The following is a 26,970-nucleotide window of genomic DNA, read 5'->3' as shown; positions in this document are numbered from 1 at the left end:
TCAAAGTTAATATGTTGGCGTGTTAGGAATTCTTATCGACTCGCTTTTTTTTCCTTCTTCTATTTTAACGTTTCTCTCGATGATTAATACCGATCAATGTAAGTTAAGATTCATTTTTTCTTTTTCTTTTTTTACGAATTCAAATAAAACGACGTACGCATGCGTTACATGTGCTTTCTATTTTATAAATAAAAAAAAAAAAAGAAAAAAAAAACTATTGAAACAGAAAGTGTGTATCTGATAAAAAATGAAGATTAATTCTTCTTTAAACGATGTATGTACGTAAACGTTATTTGTGCTTTCTATTTAAATAAAAAAAAAAAAAAAAAAAAAAAAAAAAAAAAAGAAGAAGAAAAGACACATCATCAACCTTTGAATTCATTCCCCAATAATTCAATATCGACTATTATTCGCCCATCTTTTTTTTCTTTTTCTTTTTTTTTTCTGTTGCCCGCCGTTTGTTAGAGAATTCGCGTCCCGTGGTTATCGAAAGTCCCGAGAGTTTTATCATTTATCGCCGCGTGGTTACGAACAAACGGGAATCTCTCTCATTTTATCTATTTTCAACCCTCTCACTATCTCTATCTCGTTCTACTTCTCTTCTCGTCCCTTTCTCTCTGTGTGTGCATCTATCTTGTTAGCAAAAGCCGAGAAACGGAACTCACTCGACCGTAGGTGGCCGATATCGAAGAGTTTCGAGTTCGCAACAATATCAGAGTTGTACCAAACGAAATACATTTTCGTTATTCATTACAGACGAAACAGGAAATACGATTGAATTAAACGAGGATATTAAATTTTATCGAGGAAATGAAAAATCAAAAGCAATCCTACGAAGAATAATCTAATGAAATAATCCAAACATTTTTGCACACTAATCGTATCATAAAAACGTCAAGATATATTGGTAAAGAAAAAAAAAAAGACAAGTATTAATATATCGACAGAGAAAGAGAGAGAGAGAGAGAGAGAGAGAGAGAGAGAGAGAGAGAACGGAAAGGCCATCTTATGTTAGCAGAAAACAGATTTATGAAGCATTCATGTTTTTATCGACACTTTAGGAAGTACTATAAAAATATACTACTACACCTCTCTCTCTCTCTCTCTCTCTCTCTCTCTCTCTCTCTCTCTCTCTTTTTCTCATTCTTTCATACCATTTGACTCTTCCCGTCTCTATCACTCATACGTATGTACGTAAAACATCATACTCGATATAGTATAGACTCGGATACTGCGGTATTTACCATCCCCTCGATCGACTCTCCCTTTCTGTCTATCCAACTATCTCTCTCTCTCTCTCTCTCTCTCTCTCTCTATATATATATATATATATATATATATATATATATATATATATATGACACACACATGTACACACATCTCCATCTCTTTCTCTATAATGCCAGTTTAGCCTGTGGGCGATGGCTATGCGCGCGAGCTTGCATTAGAGCTTTCCCAATTTGGTGGGGTGAACGATAGAATAGGGTAAGTACAGAAGGGTAGACAAGAGGCGTTCAAACTATCGTTCGATTCCGAGGATGGCGACGGCGGGCCTCGAGGTAAAACGGGGTAAAAGGGTGAGAGCGATGGTGAGAGTGAGGGTGAGAGGGAAGAAAAAGGTGTGAGGTACACCACACGCTGGACCACAGTTGAGACTTAATCGTTTGACTAATGCAACCTAACGCTTCTTGCTAAACTGCATATTTAATGCTCTTATTTTTCTATGATAAAGCTTCCTTTTTTTTTTTTTTTTTTTATTATATTAAACATTTTATCACGAATTTAAATCGTCAATTTCGAAATATTTTTCTTCTCTTTGGGAAATGTCGTGATTTTTGAGGAAAAATAAAATTCTTTTCTTTTCTTTTTCTTCTCTTTTTTTTACGGACACTGTGACTCAAGAAAGAGAAAAAAGAGAGAGAAAGGGAGAACCACCCTATTCATTTAGCCGTTCCAGCGGAATAGGTAATTAAAATTTTTTAAGGCGATAATATGTAAGATCTTTACCCCGCGCAAGCTTGCAAACCGAATGGTGTGTTGGTAACATTAAATATTTGGTCGTTCTGTAAAGGTACTGAAGGTTTTAAGTGAGGCTTAACGATGTTAGTCCCTGTCTGGAAGGTTCATAACGATCAGCATCAAATTACGGTATCCCTCTCGGTTCTGGTGAGTACTTAACTCACCTCGAGCTACCCAAAAGTACGACGTTTTTATCACTTTAATGGTGAGACACTTGATTAACGAGAGACGAGCCCGTTACCGAAGTGTCTTGCGGCTTCGCCTTGACGTTAAGCTAATCGTTTAAAAAGAAGACCTCTGATAAAACTTCATCATAGCCACTTGCTTTACAAAAGAAGATTATGATGACTCGTCTCATTTTTTTTCTGATCTTCTCTCTCTCTCTCTCTCTCTCTCTCGCTCTTTTTCTTTTTTTTTGTCTTTCCTTAAAGGAGATTAATCCGAATTTAGTCTAAACCTAAATTCTTTGGCATTAAAAATATCGCCTTACATATATAACTTCTATATAATAAAAAGATGACTCACCAAATAGAGCAGATGGTTCGACGTCGCGTACCGATAAACTCGAAGAAGCTTGTGATGCACTAGATTCGGTGCTTTGAGTGCACCTAAGTCTCCTTCTAAGTTTTGGCATGTCAAAGGGCAAATCTCTCAAATCGACACTTGTCGCGCTACCAGATGTTGTTGCATCCTGTTGCATGAGCAATCTTCTTCTACGAAGTTTTGGCATGTCAAACGGCAAATCGGATAATTCCGGCTCATTATCGACTATATTGATGTTATCCAATTGGGGTTTTACCAGGTGAAAACCAAAGGGCTTGCACTTGATACCGGCTCGAGACTCGATAGAAATACCACTGTCGGAGCCTTGTATTTCTGCATCTCCGGAAGACGACGATTGGAGAGCTAAATTAATCAGATTCTTGTTTTGAGGAGTTCGTCTCTTTTTAAAGGACGTGTCCATGGGAGACGTGACGGAATTTGTATTTGTGTTGGTTGCATTGGTATTTGTATTCGTATTAGTGTTGGTATTGTTGGTAAGCATAACGTTATTTTCAGTGGTAATGTTTTCCTCGGGCGATGCCTTTTGAGAATTATTATTACGATTGTTGTCCGAGGTCTCAGAGGCTGGTTCCTGTGAGGACTTATCAGAAATAGGCGAAAGTATATGAAGTTTATTGGCATGATGCGTCAGGAAGCCCGTTAAAGATGGCTGTTGATGATGATGATGATGATGATAACAATTTGTACCACCGCTGTCGGAGCTATGAGAACTTAGACTGGTACTGTGACGACTTTCTGAGCTGCTCGTAGATCGATTACCTTCGCTGGTGCTGCTTCTCAAAGACTCCATACTACCGCCGCTACTACTAGTTGCCATACTTTCGGTACTGGAATATCCAGCTCTGCGCCTGCTGTTACGTAATTTGAATTCCAAAAGGCCAGCCTCCCTTCTTGGACGTGCAAGGTCACTCTCAGCTTCGTGAGGCCTACCCTTGAACTCCATGATGGGTTTGCTCTCGCGTATCAAACTTCTTGGACGTTGTCTCTCGTCTCTTGGCCTGCTCTTGAACTCAAGAATAAGTTCCTTGTCGAAACGGCGGCCTTGAGATGACTCGACGTTTTCCTGAACGAAGTTCTTAGGTCGGCTTTTGATCTCTAAAATGCTGCCCTCGCTACTTTGAGGAGAATCCTTGGCACGTAATGTAGACTTCACGGGTAGTCTCATGTCCTTCAAACGTGGATGATCCGGTTGGGATGGCAAATTTGGTGCGCTGCGTATGTTCAGCAATAGGTGATCGCGATTCCCATGAAATTTCGCGGGTAAGGGTGCCGTTGATGGCGGCGAGGGTGTGTAACCTCTTGCAGGAAGTCTCGGCGAGCCAGTTTTTTCATCGCTCGAGTTTATCTGGAGGGATTCGATATCCTGGGACAGAGTCGAAATATTGTCTGATTGTTGTTGTTGTTGTTGTTGATGCTGCTGCTGCTGTTGTTGTTGTTGCTGTTGTTGCTGAAGACGGCTCGGAATTGGTTTTGGGCGGAGAAGTACGACTTTGCGTCGATGGTCTTTGCTCGAATGCGGTTGACCAGCGTAAGGAATTTGTTGTTGCTGTTGTTGTTGCTGCTGTTGCTGTTGTTGTTGCAGCTGTTGTTGTTGTTGCTGTTGTTGTTGTTGCTGTTTCGACGTATCGGTCGACGAACTCGTTCGACTCACAGCTAAAGCGCTACTGCTTCTTATCTGATTTATTAAATAGAAAAAAAAAAAATAGAAAAAAGAGGAAAAAACTTGTGACTATTCGCTGCTATCGAATAAAGTGATATGTGTATATATATATATATATATTAAATCATGTACAACTTACTTGGGAATGCAGTACCGGATGATTGGTAACTCGATCGAGATCGTCTAAGTCGTCGTCAGAACGATTGACCTTGCAATCGAAGGCTGTCTCATAGAGATGACGTTGCCTCGCCATCTCTTCCTCGTCTTCCTCCAAACCAGCCACCACCACCACCTCCTCCTCCTCCTCCTCCTCCTCCTCCTCCTCCTCCTCCTCGTCCTCCCCCTCCACGTCGTCCTCGTCCTCCACCAGAATCGGCTGTGGATCTATTCTTCTGGCACGTCGTAATTTCCGCGGTGCTGTCTGATGATGATGATGATGGTGATAGTGGTGATGATAATGATGAAGAAGTTGCTGCTGCTGTTGCTGCTGCTGCTGCTGTTGCGTTTGCTGTTGTTGCCGCGTAGTCTGCGGCTGTCGTCGATCTAGCTCATCCTCTTCTTCCTCGGCTGATGCGACGCACGTACAAACGGTACTCGGAAGATCATGGCTCAGCAGCCTAGGCGGAGGCATGAGTGTGTGAACCCACTCCGTGATGATGCACGATGAGAGGATCTCGCTGTTTCTATCTGGGACAGCATGCTCGCTCCCCGATGTGGGGCTCACTAGATCTTGATTCTGATAATTCTGTTGCTGTTGCTGTTGGGGATGCTGTTGCTGTTGTCCTTTTTGCTGTAGTCCCCCCTGTTGCTGTTGATAATGCTGTTGCTGTTGCTGTTGCTGTTGCTGTTGCTGCTGATATTGATGCTGTTGTTGATGAGGCGAATAGGGACCCCCATCACCCGCCAGAGAATTTCTCTTCGGTATACCGGGTGTTCTCGAACGTTCCTCAGGCACGTCGAGGCTCACACTCTTTCTATATTTACTCGGTTGTGATCTTATCGGCTGTTCCGGTACTTTGAAGAGATCACCGTAATAATACGGCGACGGATGACGAGCAGGTTGATTTGAATCCGTAGAGGATTGATCAGCGAGATGTACTAATGCAACGCAATCAACGAGTACACCATCGGTAGATAGTGGCCTGTCGCTTTCTACTGAAGCAGCTCGTAACGAGCTCGACGCGTGCAAACTGTTCTTACGTTTTCTAGCACCAGTGAAACGTTCCTCGGCGATTTCATCCTCGCAAGACGATCCAGAAGCCGATGGATCTGAAAGAAAAAAAGAAAAGAAAAGAGAGAAATAAAAAGGAAAGATGAAAGCTGACAGAAAAAAACAAGCTTGCAATCAAATGATCCCGATAATTCGAGCAACGAGACGTTCATAATTGAGCGTTTGCCTCGAGAAGAGGACTTCTGCTCGATAACAAGAAAATGGCTATCGTCCATCGTGATGGGACAAAAAACGGGGGAGAGGGAAGTTCGAAATTTAAATAGGAGGGTGCGTATATATAACGAGGGTAAAAAAAAAAAGAGGAAAAGGAAAAAAAAACAGAAGAAAAGCTCTCGTAGTAGCAGACAAGCAAGGTAAAATGGTACACGAGATTTTCATAATCGTTTCATCGTGACTCGTGATAGCCAGCAAGAGAGAGAGAGAGAGAGAAAGAGAGAGAGAGAAAGAGAGAGTGAGAGGACACTTAGGAAAAACGAAATTGCCGTGAAACGATGGGTCCTCTTCTCCTTAAAAATCACTTCCTTCTACGATGGGATATTACGGGTAATGGTTTCTGGCCTCTTCCACTTTCTCCCTCGTTCGTTCGTTCGTTCGTTCGTTCATTCTTTCTTTCTTTCTTTTTTTTTTTTTTCTTTTTTTTTTTCTACGTGTATCGTACTCAACGCTCCGTCGGCTGTTTTCCTTCCTTTCTTTGCCATAACTTAATTCCAATGACACTCAGTTTGCGATCACGTCACCAACATCCACGCGAATACATGTACACACGTAGAACGAAACACCCTCTCAACAGACGGTGAGAAATAGATCGCTTTAGGAGGAGCCGCAAAATTGCATGGACACCCGGTACACATTATACCTTTGGCATACTATATACCAAGCCAGTAGTGATAGGTGAAAGGAGTGGAGATAATGGGCGCATTATGCTCGAACGGAGGGATACCCGTTAGAATCCTTCTTGCGAGGAGTCTGGAGAGAGTAGTCGCGGTGACGCTATAAACCATAACCTGCCTCTGACAGAATACGCCATTGCAGATATATATATATTAGTGTATATGTATGTGTGTCTATGTGTATATATATATATATATATATATATAATGGAAAACTTTATCCCATTGAAATAAAGGGGATCAAAATTATTATCTTATCGAGTGCTCTGGTATTATAAACCGAACAAATTTACTGATAATATTTAACCAATAAATAACGACAGATAAAACTCTTCCTTTAAAGATTTCTCATATAATACTCGTTAAATAATTATCAAAAAAAAAAAAAAAAAAAAAGAAAAACAAACAAACACATTGATTATCTCCTTTAACATTATCATTCGTTTCTATTATTCCTCTGTTTATACGGAGATAAGAGTCTCGAATTATTATGTACCAAACGGATATCAGGATTTAATACGTAAAATTTTATATATATTGTTCTCATTGTTCCTTTTGTTGTTGTTGTTGTTGTTGTTTATAAATCGTTCGAATAAACAGAGAAGAATCGTAGGTATTTATTTGGATACTTTAACGATCCCATGAGTTCTAACACCGACACGTTCTTAAACTACAGGACTACAATGAAATCACGAAATGCGGAATGAGAAATTAATATCTATGTTGAATGAATAAACTCGCGAATTTATTACACGAGACTCGTTTCTCTTTTAACGAATAACGAACATCAACGTCGTTTTAATCACATTTTCATTCTCTTTCCCTCCCTCTCTCTTTTTCTCTCTCTCTCTCTGTCTCTCTCTCTCTTTTTTGATACTCGTCCAAGTTTCTTCCACCTCTTTAACGTTCCTTTTTCTCATTTATTCTCACGAACTTACAGAGTTCCTCATCGCAAATGATAAAGAAGGATATGATCTATACTATGAGGATGGTATTAGTAGTGGTAATGATAGTTGTGCTAGTCATGTTGATGATGGGCCTTTGTCTTATCCATTCAGTTTGTTTTTTCTTTTTTTCTCTCTCTCTCTCTCTCTCTCTCTCTCTTTTTCTTTTTTCCTCGAGACGTAGAAACTTGGCACACAAAACTGACAGCAAGGCAGAATTTTTTGATATATTTACAAAAAATATCTCTGGGCGTTTCCCCTTCAATTTTCTCTATGTTCACTTTCAACTTCATTTCGATATATCATTTAATATTTCAAAAGTTTCTAATATATATATATATATATATATATATATATATATATATATATATACATACATAAATTGATTTTCATTCAATAGAGTTTCACGTTTATTCGACTTGGATACATTTTATAACGAGAATTATGGAATATGAGAAATATGGAAAAAGAAAGGGGAAAGGAAAAAAAGAAAACAAAAAAAGAAATTCTTTAACCTTTCTCAATGAAATCGATTTGACCTAAGGTTTCGAAGTCCAATATCCTCAAGACGATCGTAATATCGGTTTTTTTTTCAGCGAAGGTTGAACTTCAATATCAAGCGGAATCTTCTATCGATGGCGAAGAGGTTTAAACGATCGTAAACGAATGAAAAATCAAAAGTAAATGAGAATCCGAGAAATCATGAATATGCATCAACAGCTGTTCCCTTTTGCTTTCGTACGAACGAACGAACGCGAAATCGTAAGAAAAAGATTATTCTACCATTGAAAATATAAATATAAATATCGTTTTAGGAAATAAATTTTTCATTAAGTAATCCAATTCTTTCAATAAAACGAAACGATCATTGAAATAATTTAATTGTAAATTATATTCAAATATATATATATATATATTTTTTTTTTGTATATGTATATATATATATATATCTCGTGTATTTACGAAAACATTCACGACTTAAAATATATGACTTAAAATATATATAAATATGGAATAAAAGAGTACATTCTATTCTTCTCTTTTCTCACGTAGCTTTCTGGTTAACACAGCACGAACGATAAAAGAAGACTGCCAAACACGCAAGTACGCTTGACCTGTTCGAAGAGTTGTTGTCGTTCCGACCTATACGCCAGAAAGAGAGAGACAGAGAGACAAAGAGAGAGAGAGAGAGAAAGACAATAAGAATAGGAAAGAGAATCATAACACGAACGTATTCAAGTGAAAACAAAAACAGACTGATCGAATCGTCATATATACATGACCCTGTAATCACAAATATATTATTTGTGATTACAAAATGATAGATTCCATAAAATCCACCAAGAGATCTTTATCGATCGGTCTGTTTAGAAAAATCGAAGAAATAACAAAAAAAAAATAAAAAAAAAAAAAAAAAAATAAAAAAAAAAAATAAGGAAACAGTGTATACTTAAATAAAATCGATGACACATGATGCACACCCACACATACATGCATGCTGGTTCATAGACCACATACTGCGTCCTGGCGTACCGCCAAATTGCAAGGATATTGATTACCGATCAATAATCAGATTTACGAGACATCCACTGGGTCGCTGGATATTTCACGGAATAAGGATAGAAACGTTCTATTAAATGAGAGAGAGAGAGAGAGAGAGAGAGAGAGAGAGAGAGGGAGGGAGCGATAGATAGATCGAGATAGCGATAGAATGCATCGTGCAACGAAGATAACGACTAACAGAGAGAAGGATAGTACGATACTGGTTCGGGATGTTGGATGCAACTCTAGGGACGAGGGATGGCATCCCTAATGAATCTATTAGGGAGCCTGAGCGACAACCCTCTGCCGTCCAGCAATCACTACGGACAACACGAAACGATGCAAGCTCGATGCAGCCGTGATGTCTGTATATGTGTGTAGAGAAAGAGAGAAAGAGAAGAACAAAGAGAGAGAGAATAACCCTACTGCTTATCGGATAGTTCTGTGAACGAATCCATAGAGGGATGATTTTCTAAGTGACAGCTACTTAGATTCAGCACGAATTCATAATCGTGAATATGTACGAGAGATTAATCAACGCAATTGCCCAATTAATATCTCACGAATTTCTATACAAACAATAAAATTTATTCTTCCAATTATTTTTAAATTGTTAAGATTTTTCGATTCAGAAATAACATTTCTAAAATTAACTTCGTTAAGTTTCAACTTGCAATTGTACTTGATGAAGTTTCTCAAGGCCAGTGCTTTCAAAGAGTGGTACAAAAAAAAGAAAGAAAGAGAGAGAGAGAGAGAGAGAGAAGGAGAGGAAGAGAGAGATGCAGTTGTAATTACCAGCTCGGTCTTTTAGTTTCAACGAGAACAGTCTGAGAGTATTATTATTACGTAGTATTATTATCGATGCCAGATTAAACAACATTATTCTCTACCCTTCCAAGCGGATCGTGCCAAGCGAGAAATCTCTTGCCAAGTGTTGTAATTTATAAAAAGAAAGAAAAACAGATGAAGAAAAATGAAGAGAGATAGAAAGGATAAGTAATCAGAAAAACGTAGCTATGAAGTAAGTAATATCTAAGTTCGATCGAGAGCACATTTCAATATTACAGAAATAATGTCAGATTGAAAAATTTAATCCGAAATTGAACATTTTTTTTTCCTCCCGCGTAGCGACACATCCAAATCTCTCTTATTATCGTATTATCTATAAAGAGGAAAATGCAAAATAAAAAAATTTTTGCCATCTTCGATGGTCGAAAGAACGAAATGGTGACGTAGCGTTTCTTAGATTTCATGTCTCAATTTAATATTTAATTCATAATATAATACAGAAAGACAACGACTATAGAAATAACCCATGGCAAGTCTTTATATATATATATATATATATATATATATAAAAGATAACGAGAGAAGAAAAAGGCTCGAGATGATTTTGGGGTTGTACTTGGCTATCGGCTACTTCACTTTGCTATTTTTTTTCTTCTTCTTTTTATTAGATATTGTCCTCATAACATAACCGACGAATATGACAGAAGAAACCAAGAAAAGCGCACGGATACGAGACGCGTTTGGAGAAGTAGGAGGGGACATCGTTTTGGGGTCGATTCTTGTATCGTGCTATGGTGGCAAAAAAGAAAAAGGAAAAGGAAAAAAAAAAGAAAAAGCAAAAGGTAAAAGGGGAAGAAAGAATCTTTCGAAAAAGAACCCCTATAAGAAATATATATATATAACAACACAGATGGCCATTTTCAGGACCCGAACGAAATCACGAGCCGTATCTTTTTTCTTCTTTCATGTTTGAAGAAGAACAAGAAGAAGAGGTATAAAAAGACGACGACGACGACGACGATGACGACGACGACGACGACGACGACGACGACGACGACGAAGAAGAAAAAGATGAAGAATAAGAATACGAAGACGTAGCCAAAAGATTACTAGGAGGAGTCTAAGCGTACAACAAAATGAAAGGCAATCTCAGTTATTGGCAACGATGCTATATCAGAATCCATGGTTACGATCCTTTAGGGATCTTTGCCTTAACGAAACGTGCCAAACGTGACACGTTATCATTCGACGAGGGGTTCGTCGAACGATCGCCTTTATCGTCTATGATTATTATAATAAATCTCATAAAGTTTTCAAGGATATGTTTCTTTCGTTGATCAATTTTTAATTAATATCGATAATAAATGTAAATAATTTATTTATACATTTGCATATTATTTCGATACTTTTTCAATATTTTTTTTTTTCTATGGTAAAACGTTTACAAAATAATGATAGTGATATAACAATTCGATCGAGTAGATTTAATAAATCGTATTTAATCCGAACGATCTCACAAAGATCAATGATCTATTAAAATACATTTATACAATTTATCTTAATGGTTTACACAGAGATTTATTTTCTTGTCTTGTCTTGTCTTTAGTAGCGAAAGCTCCTGAAGAAGAAGAAGCTACTAACGAGCCGAAAGTCATCATCGGGGTCACGGTAAGCAGTGAAAGAAAGACGTTAGTGACATTAAGGAAAGATAAGAGAAAGGACAAGAAGCGCTGAGGGAGTGAGATATACTTTCAAAGAAAATTCGTCTCCTCTCATCTTTGCCTTTTCATTCTTTACCCTAGCCCAACCCATCTCACCCTTATCCCCACCCCTTTAACTCAGTCCCTCTTTTCCCGTCTATCTTCAAACCGACCAACGAAGTCACCTTTGAAAAATCTTTTAAAACAAGTCGAAATCTATAAAAACTGTCTTCTTCGCGAAAGAAGTGATAGTGGTGATGGTGGTGGTGGTGGTGGTGGTGGTGGTGGTGGTGGTAGTTGTTGTTGGTTTCGAAAGATGATTCTAAGTGGTCCACTGATTACAAGGCCCAGTCAAATCTTCAAGCAAACTGGTCCTTTCCCTTCTTTGATTACTCTCTCGTGTTGAAACACGAGAAACGAATCCCGAAGAAATCTGAGAAAGAGAGAGAGAGAGAGAGGGACGGAAAAAGAGCAACGTTACCGGTGCTAGAATGGACTCCTCACTTTTCTCGCGGCTTTCTCGCGACATAGAAAATTAAAGGAAAGGCGCCTGGGGTTCACGTCTTTGAACGCTTTAAGTGGCAATTACGTGCCTTTGCTCTTTCTGCCTCTCTCTCTCTCTCTCTCTCTCTCTTCTTTTTTTTCTTTCCACCGAAGCATATATTTCAACATTTTTCCCTCTTTTTTATTTTTTTTTTCTTTTTATTAATACTTTTAAGATTATTCCGCAGGGTCAAAATGCCACAAATGGGATCGAGTATTCCTGTACCTGTGATAAATAAATAAAAAAAAAAAAAGAAAAGAAAAGAAAAACAAAAAGAAGAAAATAAAACTTTTTATTTTTATTTAACACAGCTTTAGAACATAATACGTTTGTCTGAGGTGAATTCTTCTTGCATAAAAAAAAAATTTTAATAAAAGTCATAAAATCGATGACGCTTTCATGGTATTTAAGATAAAAGAATTTTTATCGTCATAAGCGTTATTGTTTATGCATGAAAAGCGAATGCAAGACGCAAAAGAGAAAGAGAGAGAAAAAGAGAGAGAGAGAGAGAGAGAGAGAAAGTGAGAAGGGCACGATCCAGAGAGGGAAGATCCTTTGATCTACGTAGAGAAAGTGGGAAAGGAACGTGCGTGCGATCCAAAGGGGAGGAAAGGGAGGCTGCTTCCGGCCGAAGCAGGAGTGCTGATTTTAAAAGGCGCAGAGGGACACGCCTTTGAGCGTTTGGAGTGGCAATTACTTGCTCTGTCCTCAAATTACTTACTCCAGTAATTTTATTCCAACCGTCCTAACTCACGACGACTAAAAGTCGTCATCGTCGTCGTCATCGTCGTCGTCGTCGTCATCGTCGTCGTCGTCATCGTCGTCGTCGTCGTCATTGTCATTGTCGTCATCGTGGAAATCGCGAACAAACTTTCACGATCAAACCCTTCTAACTTTTTTCCTCTTTCATTCGAGATTACAATCTATATCGTAAAACAGTTGTAGTTCCATCGATATAATAAAAACGTTATTAAAATCTATTGAATCAATTAGAATGATGACTCACTCATGAGAAAAAAATTATTTATTATCTCTAATCGATTGTAAATATATTCTTGTAAAGTATAGCATCTGTGAGGGAGCGAAAATCTTCGTTTTTTTTCTCTCTCTCTTTCTTTTTTACCATTCTCTTGTGTAATGTAACATACATTACACATGAATTTACATATCTTAATGACAACGTGTTATCGATGATGTATGAAATATAATGCGTGACGTTTTCGAACGCGGCGATTGATAACAATGCTACTAATTTTCTAATGAAATTTCATTAGAGAAGAAAAAAAAAAAAAAGAAAAGAAAAAGGAATAAAACAGATACGCGTTATAGAAACAAAATTAATATCTCTTTAATCTAAGTCAAAGATTTGAAAAGGATTTTCCTTCAACCTTTCGCGCCTGACAATAAAAAGGAGAGTTTATTCGATCGGCACTTTTCTCGGACCTCTCGAGATACACGGGATTAGGGATTGGAGGTTGGGTGGAGAAGGGTAGATGGGGGGAGAGGGAGGGAGACGAAGGGATTGGGAAGTGGTGGATTAAGTGAGAAAATTTTTCACTCTTAAAACTTTCTCAAAAATATAATGAGGACTCGTGGACAAGTGGAAACCAAAATCGACCATCTAGAGTTATTTCTTTAAATAACAAATTACGATAATAATTCTCAATTGAGAAGATGATGTAAGGGATATGATTAAGAAAAAAAGAGAACAAAAAAAAATAGAACAAAAAAAGAAAAAGAACAATTTCGCAAAACAGTCTTTTTAGATTACTAAATCCAGACGTATAAATCACTTCGATATTCAAGTAGGTACCTTTTCCCAGGCGATCGAACGGTAGAGTAACACCTGTAGTAAAAGTTCCACGAAATTGCTATAAAGTGGTTGTAATTATGAGCAGAAGTCCCTTTACGATTCACAGGGAATAGGGAATCCCGTGAACAATTTTGTTCCTCGTTAAGAGTGACCATTCGAACGAGAGAGAGAGAGAGAGAGAGGGGGGGAGGGAGAGAGGGAGGGAGCATCACGCTGGATCGTTAGGTTCAATTGATTTTGCTCGAAATAAAATCAATGTTTGCTTCGTTGCGAGGGGTCAAGAGATAGACAAGGATAGACGAAACAGAAGAGAGAGAAAGAGAGAGAGAGATATATATAGATAGATAGTTAGAAAGAGATAGAAGTGTATCGAGGAAAAGGGGTGGCGTCGAAACTGTCGTTTCGATTGAGGGGGTTTAAGGGGGGATTGAGATAGCGAGAGATGAACGGATTATTCGCTTCCCTATCGGTAGACATCGCCCGATTGAAATCTACAACGGTGGTCACGCGCGAAGCACGCTCGTTTGCTTCGTTTGGGAAGGGGTTGACTGCTTTCTGCGTATTTGAGGGTAGTATGGGTACGCGTCCGAAGACAGAACCAATGCGGCCCGATTGCGGATCCTCCTCCTTCGTTAAGCCACCCGTTACTTTAGATTTGGCACGATTAATCGAAACGACGATGGCTACGATGGAAATTTTTCGATCGAATCTAACGCGAGTGCACTTCATCATGAGAGAGGGTGACGTACGATAATTGTTTGCCGAATCCTCTCGAAAAAAAAATGTTAGGTTCTCGATCTTTTTTTCTTCTTTATTTTTGTTTTTTTTTTTTAATCTTTTTTCTCTCTCTCTCTCTCTCTTTCTCTCTCTCTCTCTACAATTAATCACCTACGTTGGTTTAATTCAAAATTAAAAGGAAAAAGGGGATTTTTAATTGTTTTTATGAAATTTGAAGAAAGACAAAATGTAATTACAAGTATTAGGAAAAGAAATATAGAATTTAATTAGGATATTATTAGAAAAGAAAAATAAGATTTGTTAAAATCTATAAACGATCTTATATTATAGGATAGGTAGATATGATATTCTAATCTCAAAGTCTGCTTATTCTCCTTCTTCACTCTCTTCACCCTTATCTGTCGACCATACACGCACTTTCTCGAGGACAAACGATCTTTCCCAGTCGAGACGATCGTTATCTTTATCTCTCTTTCTAACTTACGCAGACAAATTCGTGGCCTAGGGCAGCAACATCTGATACGAAGAGATTAGGCTTAAGCGTTCGCGAAATTATCTCGCAACGATATGCAAATCGTGACATAAATGTTAATTGTAATTGCCCATGAAATGAATTTCCGAGGGGAATCGTTCCCTTCCCCCCCCCCTCTCTCTCTCTTTCTCTCTCTTTCTCTCTTTTCAATATTAGATATCACTCAAGAAATAAAACTTATTTAAAAATAATTTGCTTGCAATTGTACCGAATTGCAAAACGGCATGTTATTGCATATGTAAAGATTTAATTGTACAAAAAAAAAAAAAAGAAAAAGAAAACGAAAAAAAAGAAGATAAAAAAAAAATGATCAAATTTTGATCATGAAAGCGAAAAGAAAATTTCGACTATAGTTAACAGAATATTTCTTTCTATAATCTTTTATCGATCTTCGTGAGTAAATAAACGAAGTGAGATAAATTGCGTAAAGTTAACTCGGCAAATTGATATCGCTTAGTATCGTCCGACAATGGGGAGAAAACAAATAACCGTAGCTGAACTTTGGAGAAATTCGTTCGATCGTTAATAATCGTGTCTGTGGTAATGGTCGAAGTATGAGGGAAAAAAAAAGAAGACGAGGAAGAAGATGAAAAGAAAAAAAAAAGAAGAAGAAAAAAGAAAAAGAACAATAACAATAATAATAATAATAAGAAGAAGAAGAAGAAGAAGAAGAAGAATCGTTGCTATGTTTCATCATACCGAGAGAAAAATACTCAAATTGTACGAAATAAAATTGCAATAGAAAGAAGTATTAACGAATAGATCGATTATATATTAATAATATTAGATTTTAAATGCATATTAATTATGCGTCTTTCGTAATTAAGAATTTACGAGTTTTTATCGGCCATTAAATTTTCATACTATTCTTAACCAAACCTATCTTCCCCCACTCCACCCCCTCCCCCATCACCCACTCCATCATCTGCTATCCATCAACTCATTGTAATAATCTAACAGAAGATAATTTGACTGAATCGTTTTGATTCGTTGCGTTGGTTCTAAAGCAAGTATCGATCCTCGACCAAAACGGACGACCATCGTCGTCGTAGCTACGTTCATTGTTCTCTCGTAATTTCATTCGAATTCGTTCGAAAGGTACCACCACCCGGTCGTCGCTATGGGTGAACGTCAAAACGTTTACATCGATCGAAGGGAACGTAATTTCATGGTACGCGGAACGAAATGATAAGGTTAATTCGTTCATTCGTTCATTCGTTCATTTCGAATTTTCTCTTTGAATATAAAGTGATAAAAGAAAGTAGTATTTGGGATTTGATTAATCGGGGGAAAAAAAAAATAAATAAATAAAGTATTGAAAAGAAAAAAAAAATATATATATATATACATAATAAAAAGGAAAAAAAAAGAACCATCGCTCATTTACGATTAACAAAGAAAAAAGAAAGAAAGAAAGCAAAAAAAAAAAAAAAAGAAGAAAAAATTATTCTCTATGTTTTCGATAAGCAAAAGAAAAAATAAAAAAAAAGAAAAGAAAAAAGAAAAAAAAATCCATCTTTCCATTGAAAAATTTCATTCGTATTAGAAACCATCGTGATCATTCCAATTTCTTATATCTAAAGTTTGTTCATTTATCTTATTCTAACCCAAACCCTTTTTTCATTCTTCCTAATCATCAAGAGAAAGGATTTCGACTACTATTACCAAGAGTAATTCATGGAATTCGATATGAAAGGAGAGACACTTAGTTCTCTGTCTCATCTTCGTCGTCGTCGTTGTGTTATAAGCGTTCCACTAATCTAACTTGTGAAATTGTGCACGAAGAATGAAGATCTTCGAATGAAGGATAGAAAGTCTGTGAGATAGAGAGAAAGAGAAAGAAAGAAAGAAAGAGAGAGAGAGAGAGAGAGAGAGAGAGAGAGACAGAGAAATGGTAGGTAAAGATCTGAAAGGTACTTGGTGCCATTGGTCGCAACGAAGAACCATGCCGTTGACAGTTTGTAAATGATCCAGTTTGCTGGGTGAGAAAGTGAGAAATAGGGAAGAAGAGCTTGGTGAAGGAATGATATATGTATGTGTATACGTATCTGTGTATGTATATGTGTATAGAAAGAAAGAGAGAGAGAGAGAGAGAGAGAGAGTGAGAGAGAGAGAGAAAAGAGGAATGAGGGTGAATCTCGTTTCGAGAAAGGGAAATGAGTAGAAGAGGAGCCTCTGGAAAAGGGGTGGAACGGTCCCGTTAACTATTCATCTTCGTGGCGATCCAACAAACTTTCCTACCCGCTTACCCGCAGCTACGGAATACTAAAATTGTCGCGAAAGGAAAGCCTTCAAGCGTTAGGAATATAACAGATAAGAAAGATAAAGTTTCCTCGATCGTGGAATTATCCTTTTAACATTTTCGCGGTATAAAATTTTTTATGATTATAACTTTACAAAGAGAAAATATTATATCTTTCGCGTTATATTATTAAAAGGGAATAAAATATTTAATGTACAAATATGTTGTCGAGCGTAAAAAAAAATATCTCCCGTTATTTTTCATTAAACATTATGTAATGTTTAACAAACCAGATTGAAATTTTGCGGATATGTTAACAGGACTTTTTCTTTTTTTAATTTTTTGTTAAATTACTTCCTTCCAGCTCGTCGATCCGCACATCGTAGATCCTACGAACGAGCATTTAATGTGAAACAGAACGCCTCTTCTACAAGCTGGACAACGGACAAACGAACGGACGGCTTGTCATTTGCATACAATGAACCCATGGTCGCGTTAACTGTTCGGGGACGTGGAACGAGCTACAAGTCACCTGGTACCAGTAATTGAAATGAGGGAAGTTCTCTGAGGGAAGGGTAGTTCGAAGAGATGATCATCGTGGGACTACAGAGAGAGATAGATAGATAGATAGATAGATGGATAGATAGATAGATAGAGAGAAAAAGGAAATGATCGCCGTTGAGACAATGGAAATTTTAGTGCGATCGACAAAAAAGAAACATTTTTTTTTCAGCTTAACGATTACAGAAAACAGTCGTCGTTTCGATGAACTTATCTATGACATCAATACCATCGACCTTTGAAGTATATATCAGTTATATATACATATATATCGATTATCCTCGTCATCTGAAAAAAAGAAAGAAAGAAAGAAAGAAAGAAAGCAAAAAAAATAAGAAGATATATGACTATGAAAAGATTTTTTGTCGCAAAGTATATCAGAGCAATCTGAATTGGAAGATTGAAGAAACGATGGAAAAGATTGGATCGTTCGTTAATCGCTCGATTTTTAATTACTTCCTACAGGAAAGACTGGAACGAGGCAAGAAAAACCTATGTCGGCGGGAGAGTCCTGTTGAAAACGGTTAATAAGTACTGAAAGAGAGGGAGAATCAGAAAGAGAGGGAGAAAGAGAGAAAGAGAAAGAGAAAGAGAAAGAGAAAGAGAGGAAAGAGGTACAGTGCTGAAAAACCCCCTTGAAACTTTACAGACTACGAGAACGAAACGGGAGAGGACGAGTCCGTTGCTTTTGGTGTTGCTGTTACTGATGCTGTTAGTAGTAGTACCAGCAGCAATAGTAGTAGTAGTAGTAGTAGTTGTAATGATAACGATGGTAGCTAACGTTGGTGATGGTGCTGACGACGGACAGAAAAGGGAGAGTTTAATTAAATATCACACGACATATTATGGGATGAGATCGGAAACGTGTAGATTGCCCTTACTGGCAAGTAAACGTCAGGGACAGAACTCAATGTTGAAAAGTTCAAACGAATCGAACCCTAGAGAAGGTTAGTTTCTGGGCATTATCATTGAAGGAGATAACCACCCTAGACCCTGGAACGACACATTGGTCTCCCGGATATAGAGAATGTCGAGACATTTCAGCTTAACCGTTCCGTGTCCCCAGTTTTTTTTTTCTTCTTTTTTTTTTTTTTTTTTTTTTTTTACAAATACCGAACCACTCTGAAAATTCCATCGGTATGACCCTTCGACTATCTTCCTTTTTTTTCCTCTCTCTCTCCTTTTCCTTGGTCCTTTCCTTTCCCTTTTTCCTTCTTTCCTCCTTTCTATCTCTCCTTCTTCTCGTACAATATATTTCCTACGTATACGCGCGTGCACAACTACCTAAACGTCAATTCGATTAGATTTGGAAAGAAAAAAAAAAAAGAAAAGAAAAAAGAGAAATAATTTCCGTCACGTTTGGGTTATAAGAAGGAAGAGAGAGAGAATAATATTCTATGGGAACAATGTCATATAAAAATTACAAATCATTAAAAATGTATACGCAACAGACAAGAAACAACAACAGTGTATCTTTATGTATGTAAATCCCTTTCGTATCGTTGGAAACAAATAAAACGCAACGCGGTTATAGTCATCCGAAAGGAAATCCAAAGTATGAGAGGGTAACGTGTTCATGTTTCAAAGGGTTCTCTCCTTCCTTTAGGTTTGTACGGCTTGAGGCCAAGCTAACCATCGTCAACCATCTCCAGGATCAGACGAGAGGGCAAAGGCAACGTTTACTCGCTACGTTTGCACAATCTTCTTTCACCGCGGCTTGCGTACTCTTATCTCCATCATCATCTCTCTTATACAACATTCATCACGATACTCCGCGAATTAAAAGCCCATGAATATGGTAAGGATGCAAATTCAAGGATCGGTGTTTATTCGGGATCAGTGTTACTTGGCAATCTGCATATTTCGGTGTCGGGAACACAACGGAATGAGAACTGTGCTATGGTCCAGCTATGCATATTATCTCTCTCTCTCTCTCTCTCTCTCTCTCTTTCTTTCTCTGTCTGTCTCTTTAGGTATCTATCTATCTCTATCTATCTATCTTTACGTCGTTGTTGAGTAGGGTTAGAAATCTACAAACAGAGAGGACTAGGTGATGCTGGCCATGCGAGATAACTATGGAAGTTAATTATTGAGACGAGATATTCACCTACCAAACACACTTAAACCTAACTCCGAGACTTGTTTAACGAGCCATTTTCTAATAAATAATACAAACTACCTCGACTCGATTGTAATGTAGTATTAATTTTTTTTTTTCTTCTTTTTTTAATATATATATATATATATATATATATATATATATATATATATAACCAAATACGACGAATAAATGATAGAACGAATGAACGAACGAACGACGAGTTCAGATTTAAATGTTAAAAATTGATTATTAATCATTTCTAAATGAAAAGATAAAGACAAAGATCCTATCACATTGTTGACTATTTAACTTAATCAGTTAGAATAATTTTTGAAGATAAAAAGAAGAAGGAAAGAAAATTTCTCAAACGTAATTAAAAAATTTAAACGAGCATTTTCCATAAAAGTTCTGAAATTTTAAGAGATATATTAATAACAAATAATACTGCTTATGATCACTGTCTATCTTCGTTCATTTTCAAATACAAATAAATATATTCATATATTTATTTATTTATTTAAATTATTTATTTATATTATTTCAATTAATCAATTTACCTGTATAAGGTCGACAATAGTTCCGATTTACTTTGCTATAAATCGTTGGCAATGAAGTCTCAGCTCCTGGTTCGATATAGGCCTTACTCTTGCTATCTCTAGGATCACTGTATTGTTCCACGACTTCAATCTCTGCCTGAAAGGAAAAGAATAATTTTGTAATTTTTTCTTTTTTCCTTTTTTTATTTCGTCTTCTTTTTTTTTTTTTTTAAATGTCTCCCTTCGACATTTCATATCGATGGATTAATGATAATATTATAATAATAATAATAAAAAAAGAAAAATTCATTATTTATGTTATATTTATATTAATTGGCAAGATTATTATTATTTGGCAAGAGATTAGTTAATTATTGGCATAACCATTTCTACAATACTAATTTGGCAATGGTTCCATTTCTCCCTAATACACACACACACATACATACATACATACATACATACACATAGGACATATACAAACACACACTTTAAAGTTTGTACCTAATAGTGACGTCTAGGAGCGTCGTCTCTTTACGGGTTACCACGAGAAAGGGTTATTGCCGGAGTTTCCTAGGTCTAAACGTACGAAACACGTTAACAGCAAACCGTTTCCACCTTCTGAACGTGGCCAATTGCGGTAATGCCTTGGCATTGGAGAAGTTAAAGGGGTAAACATTTTCTTCTGCATATTTATTATACATTTAAACGATCGTTACTTCCGCGAAAAAAAGAAAGAAAGAAAAGAAAAAGAAAACAAAAAGCAAATTGCAAAAAGAAAAATAATAAAAAAGAAAGGAAAACAGAATAACACGTTCAACTAATATCCAATAAAAAGATTTCTTCTTGGATGGAAAGGAAATTTTCGTTTTTTTTCTTTTTTTTTTTTTTTTTCTTTCTTTCTTATTAAACAGTAACCGCGTTATTTATACATACATATGAATAATTAATATAAATTTTTGTATACGATTATAAGAAAAAAAAAAAATAAAATAAAATAAATAAATAAATAAATAAATGCGACGGGAATAGATCGATTAGAAAGATAATGTAAAATTTAATCGATATCGATGGCTCAATCAAATTGATCTTAAATTAAAAAGCAATCTCAATTTACGTTTACGTAACATTTATCCAAATTCATTGGCATTCGTTTAAATTGGAATGAATTTAAACAGAGCATTAAGAAAAATACACGAAATGTCTGTCAGTACGAATTGACTCGAGGATGTCAAAGGAATAGAAAAAAAAAAATAAATAAATAAATAAATAAATAAAAATGAGTCCGGCTAAACCACCCTTCATGGTTCCTCCAAATATCGTCGTAATATCTGAATCTTCTTTTTTTCTTTTTTGTTTTTTTTTTACCATCCTTCTTCATCCCTACCTACGTTTATTCTAGTAAGGAACTTTCTCTTTCTTTTTTGATATTATCTTTCTCTTTCTCTCTCTCTCTCTCTCTCTCTCTCTCTCTCTCTCTCTCTTTCTTTCTATCTCTTTTTATATCCTTTTCTTTTTCTTCTTCGATATTAATAACAACACCAATGATGAGAGGTAATAACGATATCCTCGGGCAAAAAGTATGAATGAAGTAGGTACCTATTTATCAACGAATCGAAGAAGAATGAAGATGGAAGGACGACAAACTTTAGTGTAAAAGAGATAGACAGATAGACAGAGATCGATAGATAGAGAGTTAAGATTTCTTGAGATAGAAAATGCCTGATCAATGGGAAGAAGAAGTCAAGCATGGTTTCTTAAAAATAAAATGGTATGAGTGTATCAAGAGTCAAAGAAAAACACAGAAAATAGAGACTGACTGAGTGACTGGCTAAAGAGAGAGAGAGAGAGAGAGAGAGAGAGAGAGAAAAAAAGATATGAGCAGATAGGACGAAGAGAGAGAAAGAAAGATGGGAAGCTCTTTAGCCCTTCCCCCCACTTCCCTCTCTCTCTCTTTCTCTCTCTTTCTCTCTCATTCTTCGACGAAAAAAAACGTTGTGGAAAAGAGAGACGGAAACAAGGTGGAAGGTTTGAGAGATGGATGAGAAGACGGCGAAGAAGACAAGTAGCCTTAAATTGAAAGAACCCGAAATTGGAATTCTCCTGCCAAAGTTGAACGTCGCTGCCCTCGGGGGGTTGTTCCGAAGGCGAAAAGGTCTGCCAACGATTCACCACCATCCACTATCCTCCTTCTCCTCCACCTCCTCCTTCTCCTCCTACCATCATCCACCCCTCGACTACGTTCCCGTTAAAGAAAGTGAACGAACGAGTGAGAAAGAAATAAAGAGAGAGAGAGAGAGAGAGAGAGGGAGAGAGGGATCCCTGGTAACACATAAATTCGTAGATGTTTATACGGAAATTACGAAGGTAGCTTTCGACGATAGGGGGAAAAGTACGTACATGAGAGTCCCGATCTCGACTGTTGAAAATTTAACGTTGACGAACCGAATACGATGATTTATCCCACCCTATCCTGTGTAAACATTATCAACGAGGTGTATCCTCATTTGATCGTGAGTTATATGACGTTTCGTATTCTCGATAAAATTCGAATCGATCTTTCGAATTTGTGGCTTCGTTTCTCGCAATCAAGGATCTTCAATGAAATTCAAATAGATTTTTGTTAACCTCTTTGTCTGTACGTATATATGTATGTATATCTCTCTTTTTTTCTCTCCCTCTCTCTCTCTCTCTCTCTCTCTCTCTCTCTCTCGTTCATTAAAAAATATATCGAACTTCTATTTAACGTAAAAAATTTCCTGATCAATTGTTTAAATAAATTCATTACTTCAATTCTAATTATTATCGAGTAATTAAGAATAATGAATTTATTAATGTAATTACCCGTTAATAACATAAACAATTCTAATTCACCATGTTATTTTCTTTCTGCCATATTGCATAAATCTCTCGTTACTTTCCGCGGTACTAGTGCACGGTACTGCATGGAGTTACCCTCGGCCATCGACGGAGTGAAATTCCGTAAAAGGTGGTTGTTACCCTCTCTCTCTCTCTCTCCCTCTCTCTCTCTCTCTCTCTCTCTCTCTGCCGCACGTTCCATTCGGTAATCCTATCGATTTATGAAAGACTTTAAGCCGATTATTCGACCACTGTATTATAATCGGGAACGATCATTAGCCAACATAATCATACAACTTCGGGCTATTTACGATGGTCGAGCGTATGCATTTTACCTCGATTTATTATTACATACCGACGAAGTCTTCTTGATCCTCTTTCTTGCATTACGTAAAATGGCCAATCCCCCTATGCGACACTATAATATTCCTTTTGTTCTGCGAATCCGAGAGTGAATTTATAAAAAAAAAAAAAAAAAAAAAAAGGAATAGAGGAAAAAGAAAAAGAAAAGCAGAAAAAAATAGCATTCCGTATTATTGATCTCAAAATAATTTATAATTTAATCCTTTCATTTTACCGACAGTCTTTAATTATGATTATATATATATATATATATATATATATATATATATATATATATATATATATACTGGCTTGTAAGATAAAAAAAAGAAAAAAAAAACAAAGAAAGAAAGAAAGAAAGAAAAAGAAAGAAAAGGTTCATAAATTTTGAATTCAATAAAACGGATCCGACCCCTCCAACAATTGTTTCGGGGGCAACTTTTGGTCCCGCCCACCCTCCTATGCTACCCCATTTTAACTTAAAAAGATCAAAATGAAAAGAAATAAGAGAATGTAAGAAGAAGAGAATTGTTCCGTAACGCGACGTTCTAAGTTCGTACCTTCGAAGAATAAGGGCCGAGAGATGGTAGGCCCTTTTGTTTAAAGTGATAAATGCGAAGCGACGGCCGTGCTCGACCTCACGCATAAAATAAAGCGCTAAAGTATTAAGTAGGGCTTACGAGCGAGAGTCATAACGATTCACCCCTCTTGAGTCAAGTGCCACCATCGGTTCTCTCTCTCTCTCTCTCTCTCTGTCTTTCTCACTCACTCACTCACTTGATCTCACGATACGAAAAGCACTTTCAATGGGGGAGAGAGAAAGAGAGCTGTTCTGTGACAACGAGGCAAAGGAAACTTTTGTTCGACGCTTACCAGGTGTTCTTCCTTCGACTCACCCATAAGCAATATTTTTCTTTTCCATATTCCCTCAATCCCCTATCCCTGTTTTATCTTATTTTTTTTTATTTTTTTTTTTTTTTTTTACTTTTGACAAATTTCTCAAACAAAGATCATGATAAATGCATCTCGTAAGATTCTCATAATCCTTTCTTTTAATCCGTTCTTCGTCATAAATTCCTCCTCCTCCTCCTCCTCCTCCTTCTTCACCGTTCATCGATCGTTCCATTTAACTTCATTTCTCTGTTAATTTAATAAAAGTATCAACCAACGTTGTGTTACCTTTTTTCAAAATCGATAAAACGAACACGAGTTTTCTCTTATTCGGAGTAATTTCTATGACTCCCCTTACTCTCCTATTGTCTCTCTTCCCCCGCCCCCACCCGACCCTACACCATTTGCCCCGTTCCAACCTGTACCGACCGAAGAGTCGCAACGAAAACTCGTTCTCCAACACGTACAGGGCCAAGCTCGTAATCAATGTACGGTAGTTATACAAAGTTAACAAGTCGTCGAAATATCTGGTAGAATGTTAAAAGTGGACTCGTAATGTATTTCGAAAGTTTTAGTCAAATATATAACCGCGAACGTGAGGACAGCGTGCATACATACACATATACAGATAAATATATAAATGGAGAAAGAGTTAGTAGAGGTTAAAAGTATTACGTATACATATACGATTCATTATCGAATCCTCGTAGTCGTCGTAGTCGTCGTCGTCATCGTCGTCGAGTAATCTCGAAAACTCATTCGAGAAGTTTTCATTCTCATCTCTCGCAAATATCACCAAACGAGAAAGGGGACTATATAGCTTTTTGGGAAAAGCTACGCGTGACGCGCGTAACAGAAGTAACGTTGACGATAGTAAAGGTGATGATGGTGCCCTCGAAGGGAAAGAGGAGTTTTGGAGAAGGAAAGGGGTTAGGCGGGATGACAGAGGATGGTGGTGAGGAGAGGGGCTCGTTGGAGACGTGTTTCAGGGGCAGAAGCATTTAGGCGCAGCGCTCGAGGCAACCCCACAGTCGCCAGAAACTGAGTGCCGGAGCAATTATAAGCAACGCCGGAAGTCACCGTTCTCCAGCCCCACCCTATCTCTCACACCTCTCATCCCCCTTTAACATTCTCTCTCTCTCTCTCTCTCTCTCTCTCTTTCTCTCTCGCTTTTAGTTCGTTCGTTCGTTCGTTCGTTCCTTTTCACTCACGCAGTAAGCACTAGGAACGGCCTTGTTCCTCTCAACCATCCTCGACGATCATTTCTCTCTCTCTCTCTCTCTCTCTCTCTCTCTGTTAGTCACCACCCACGTACCAACCTCACGTAATCCCTCTCGTAACCTCCTACCTTCATGCCCGACGGGTATTTTGTCACCGTCGTAATTATATTTCTCCCTTCAGCCAGCCGATTTTCCGACAGTTCGCCGAGAGAAAATATCAATACTATCCGTTTAACTCCGACGGCAACGATTCTAAACGTACTAGAAAAATTGTCGATAATAATTTCAGAATTGTTACATTTATTTTTCTTTCTTTCTTCCTTCCTTCCTTTCTTTTTTTTTTTTAATACGATTTACTCTTTCTTTTTTTTAGCACACACATAAGCATACGCACGTTGAGTTCTACCTTGTCGTTTATTATATTGATATACTTTTGATAACACGTCTCTTTTTTTATTTCCTATTTCTTTTTTCGTCAAATTTCAAATCAAATTATACGATTAATAATAGATACTTAGATACTTGAATGAGTTTTTGTATATTAGATACAAATGATACTTTAACATAGATAAAACTTAAACAAATAAATATACCCACATTATTCGTGAATTTTATTTTACGATTGGTAATCATTGAGAAATACGTGATAAAATAAATAAATTAGATCAATCTAAGAGAAAATATAAATAAGTATGTAAGTAAAATACTCACGTTCTCGACTGTAGGACTTGGCAAAGTCCACTGAATCGACGAGGAAGTTGCAGCCGCAGCACTGGAGGGACGTTTCTTGTTTACGAAGTCAACCGGTAAACTATACTCGTCGCACAATGAGACCTGAAAATAGAATTAAATACCTGACGTGATAATTTGCAAAATGTATCTATGAGAAAAATAGATAGATAGAGAGAAAGAGAAAGAGAGAATAAGTTCATTGAATTTCTATTACTTTAAACAAATGGATAGAGATATAAATGGGGATCAATTCTAAGGCCATTGTATCGAAGACTATCGATCAGTACGATGTCTGAGAATGGCGATGGATTTCCTATCAAAGATTCAAGCACTCAACCCTATAAAAATAACAACGAAAAAAAAAATCATTTTCACTCCATGGGGTATCTCTAATTACCTGTGTCCTGTCTCGAGCACGCATCGCATAAAGCAATAGGGAGAACGATGTATGAAATGGAAAATGGAATTCCATATATATATATATATAGGAGAATAAAAAAACAGGATAAAAAGAGGGAGG

At 37.0% G+C, this 26,970-nt stretch overlaps 1 protein-coding gene across 2 annotated transcripts in view; it reads right to left on the bottom strand.

Annotated features, from left to right (window-relative positions):
- hwt (SH2 domain-containing adapter heavyweight) overlaps positions 1-26,970 on the bottom strand; it is a 179,108-nt gene that overhangs the window by 15,506 nt on the left and 136,632 nt on the right. For both annotated transcript variants that reach the window (XM_035870830.2, XM_035870832.2), the window contains exons 3-6: positions 26,430-26,552; positions 20,428-20,563; positions 4,383-5,512; positions 2,545-4,258 (exon numbers count right to left, since the gene is read on the bottom strand). In XM_035870830.2, coding sequence (XP_035726723.2) covers positions 2,545-4,258; positions 4,383-5,512; positions 20,428-20,563; positions 26,430-26,552 — 3,103 coding nt within the window. The remainder of the gene's footprint in view (positions 1-2,544; positions 4,259-4,382; positions 5,513-20,427; positions 20,564-26,429; positions 26,553-26,970) is intronic.

This window comes from Vespa mandarinia, chromosome 7 (genome assembly GCF_050613455.1).
Source record: "Vespa mandarinia isolate Hongniang chromosome 7, ASM5061345v1, whole genome shotgun sequence".
Taxonomy (NCBI): Eukaryota; Metazoa; Arthropoda; class Insecta; order Hymenoptera; family Vespidae; genus Vespa; species Vespa mandarinia.
Note: the sequence above shows the minus strand (reverse complement) of the source record. Positions and strands in the feature narration are given on the sequence as shown.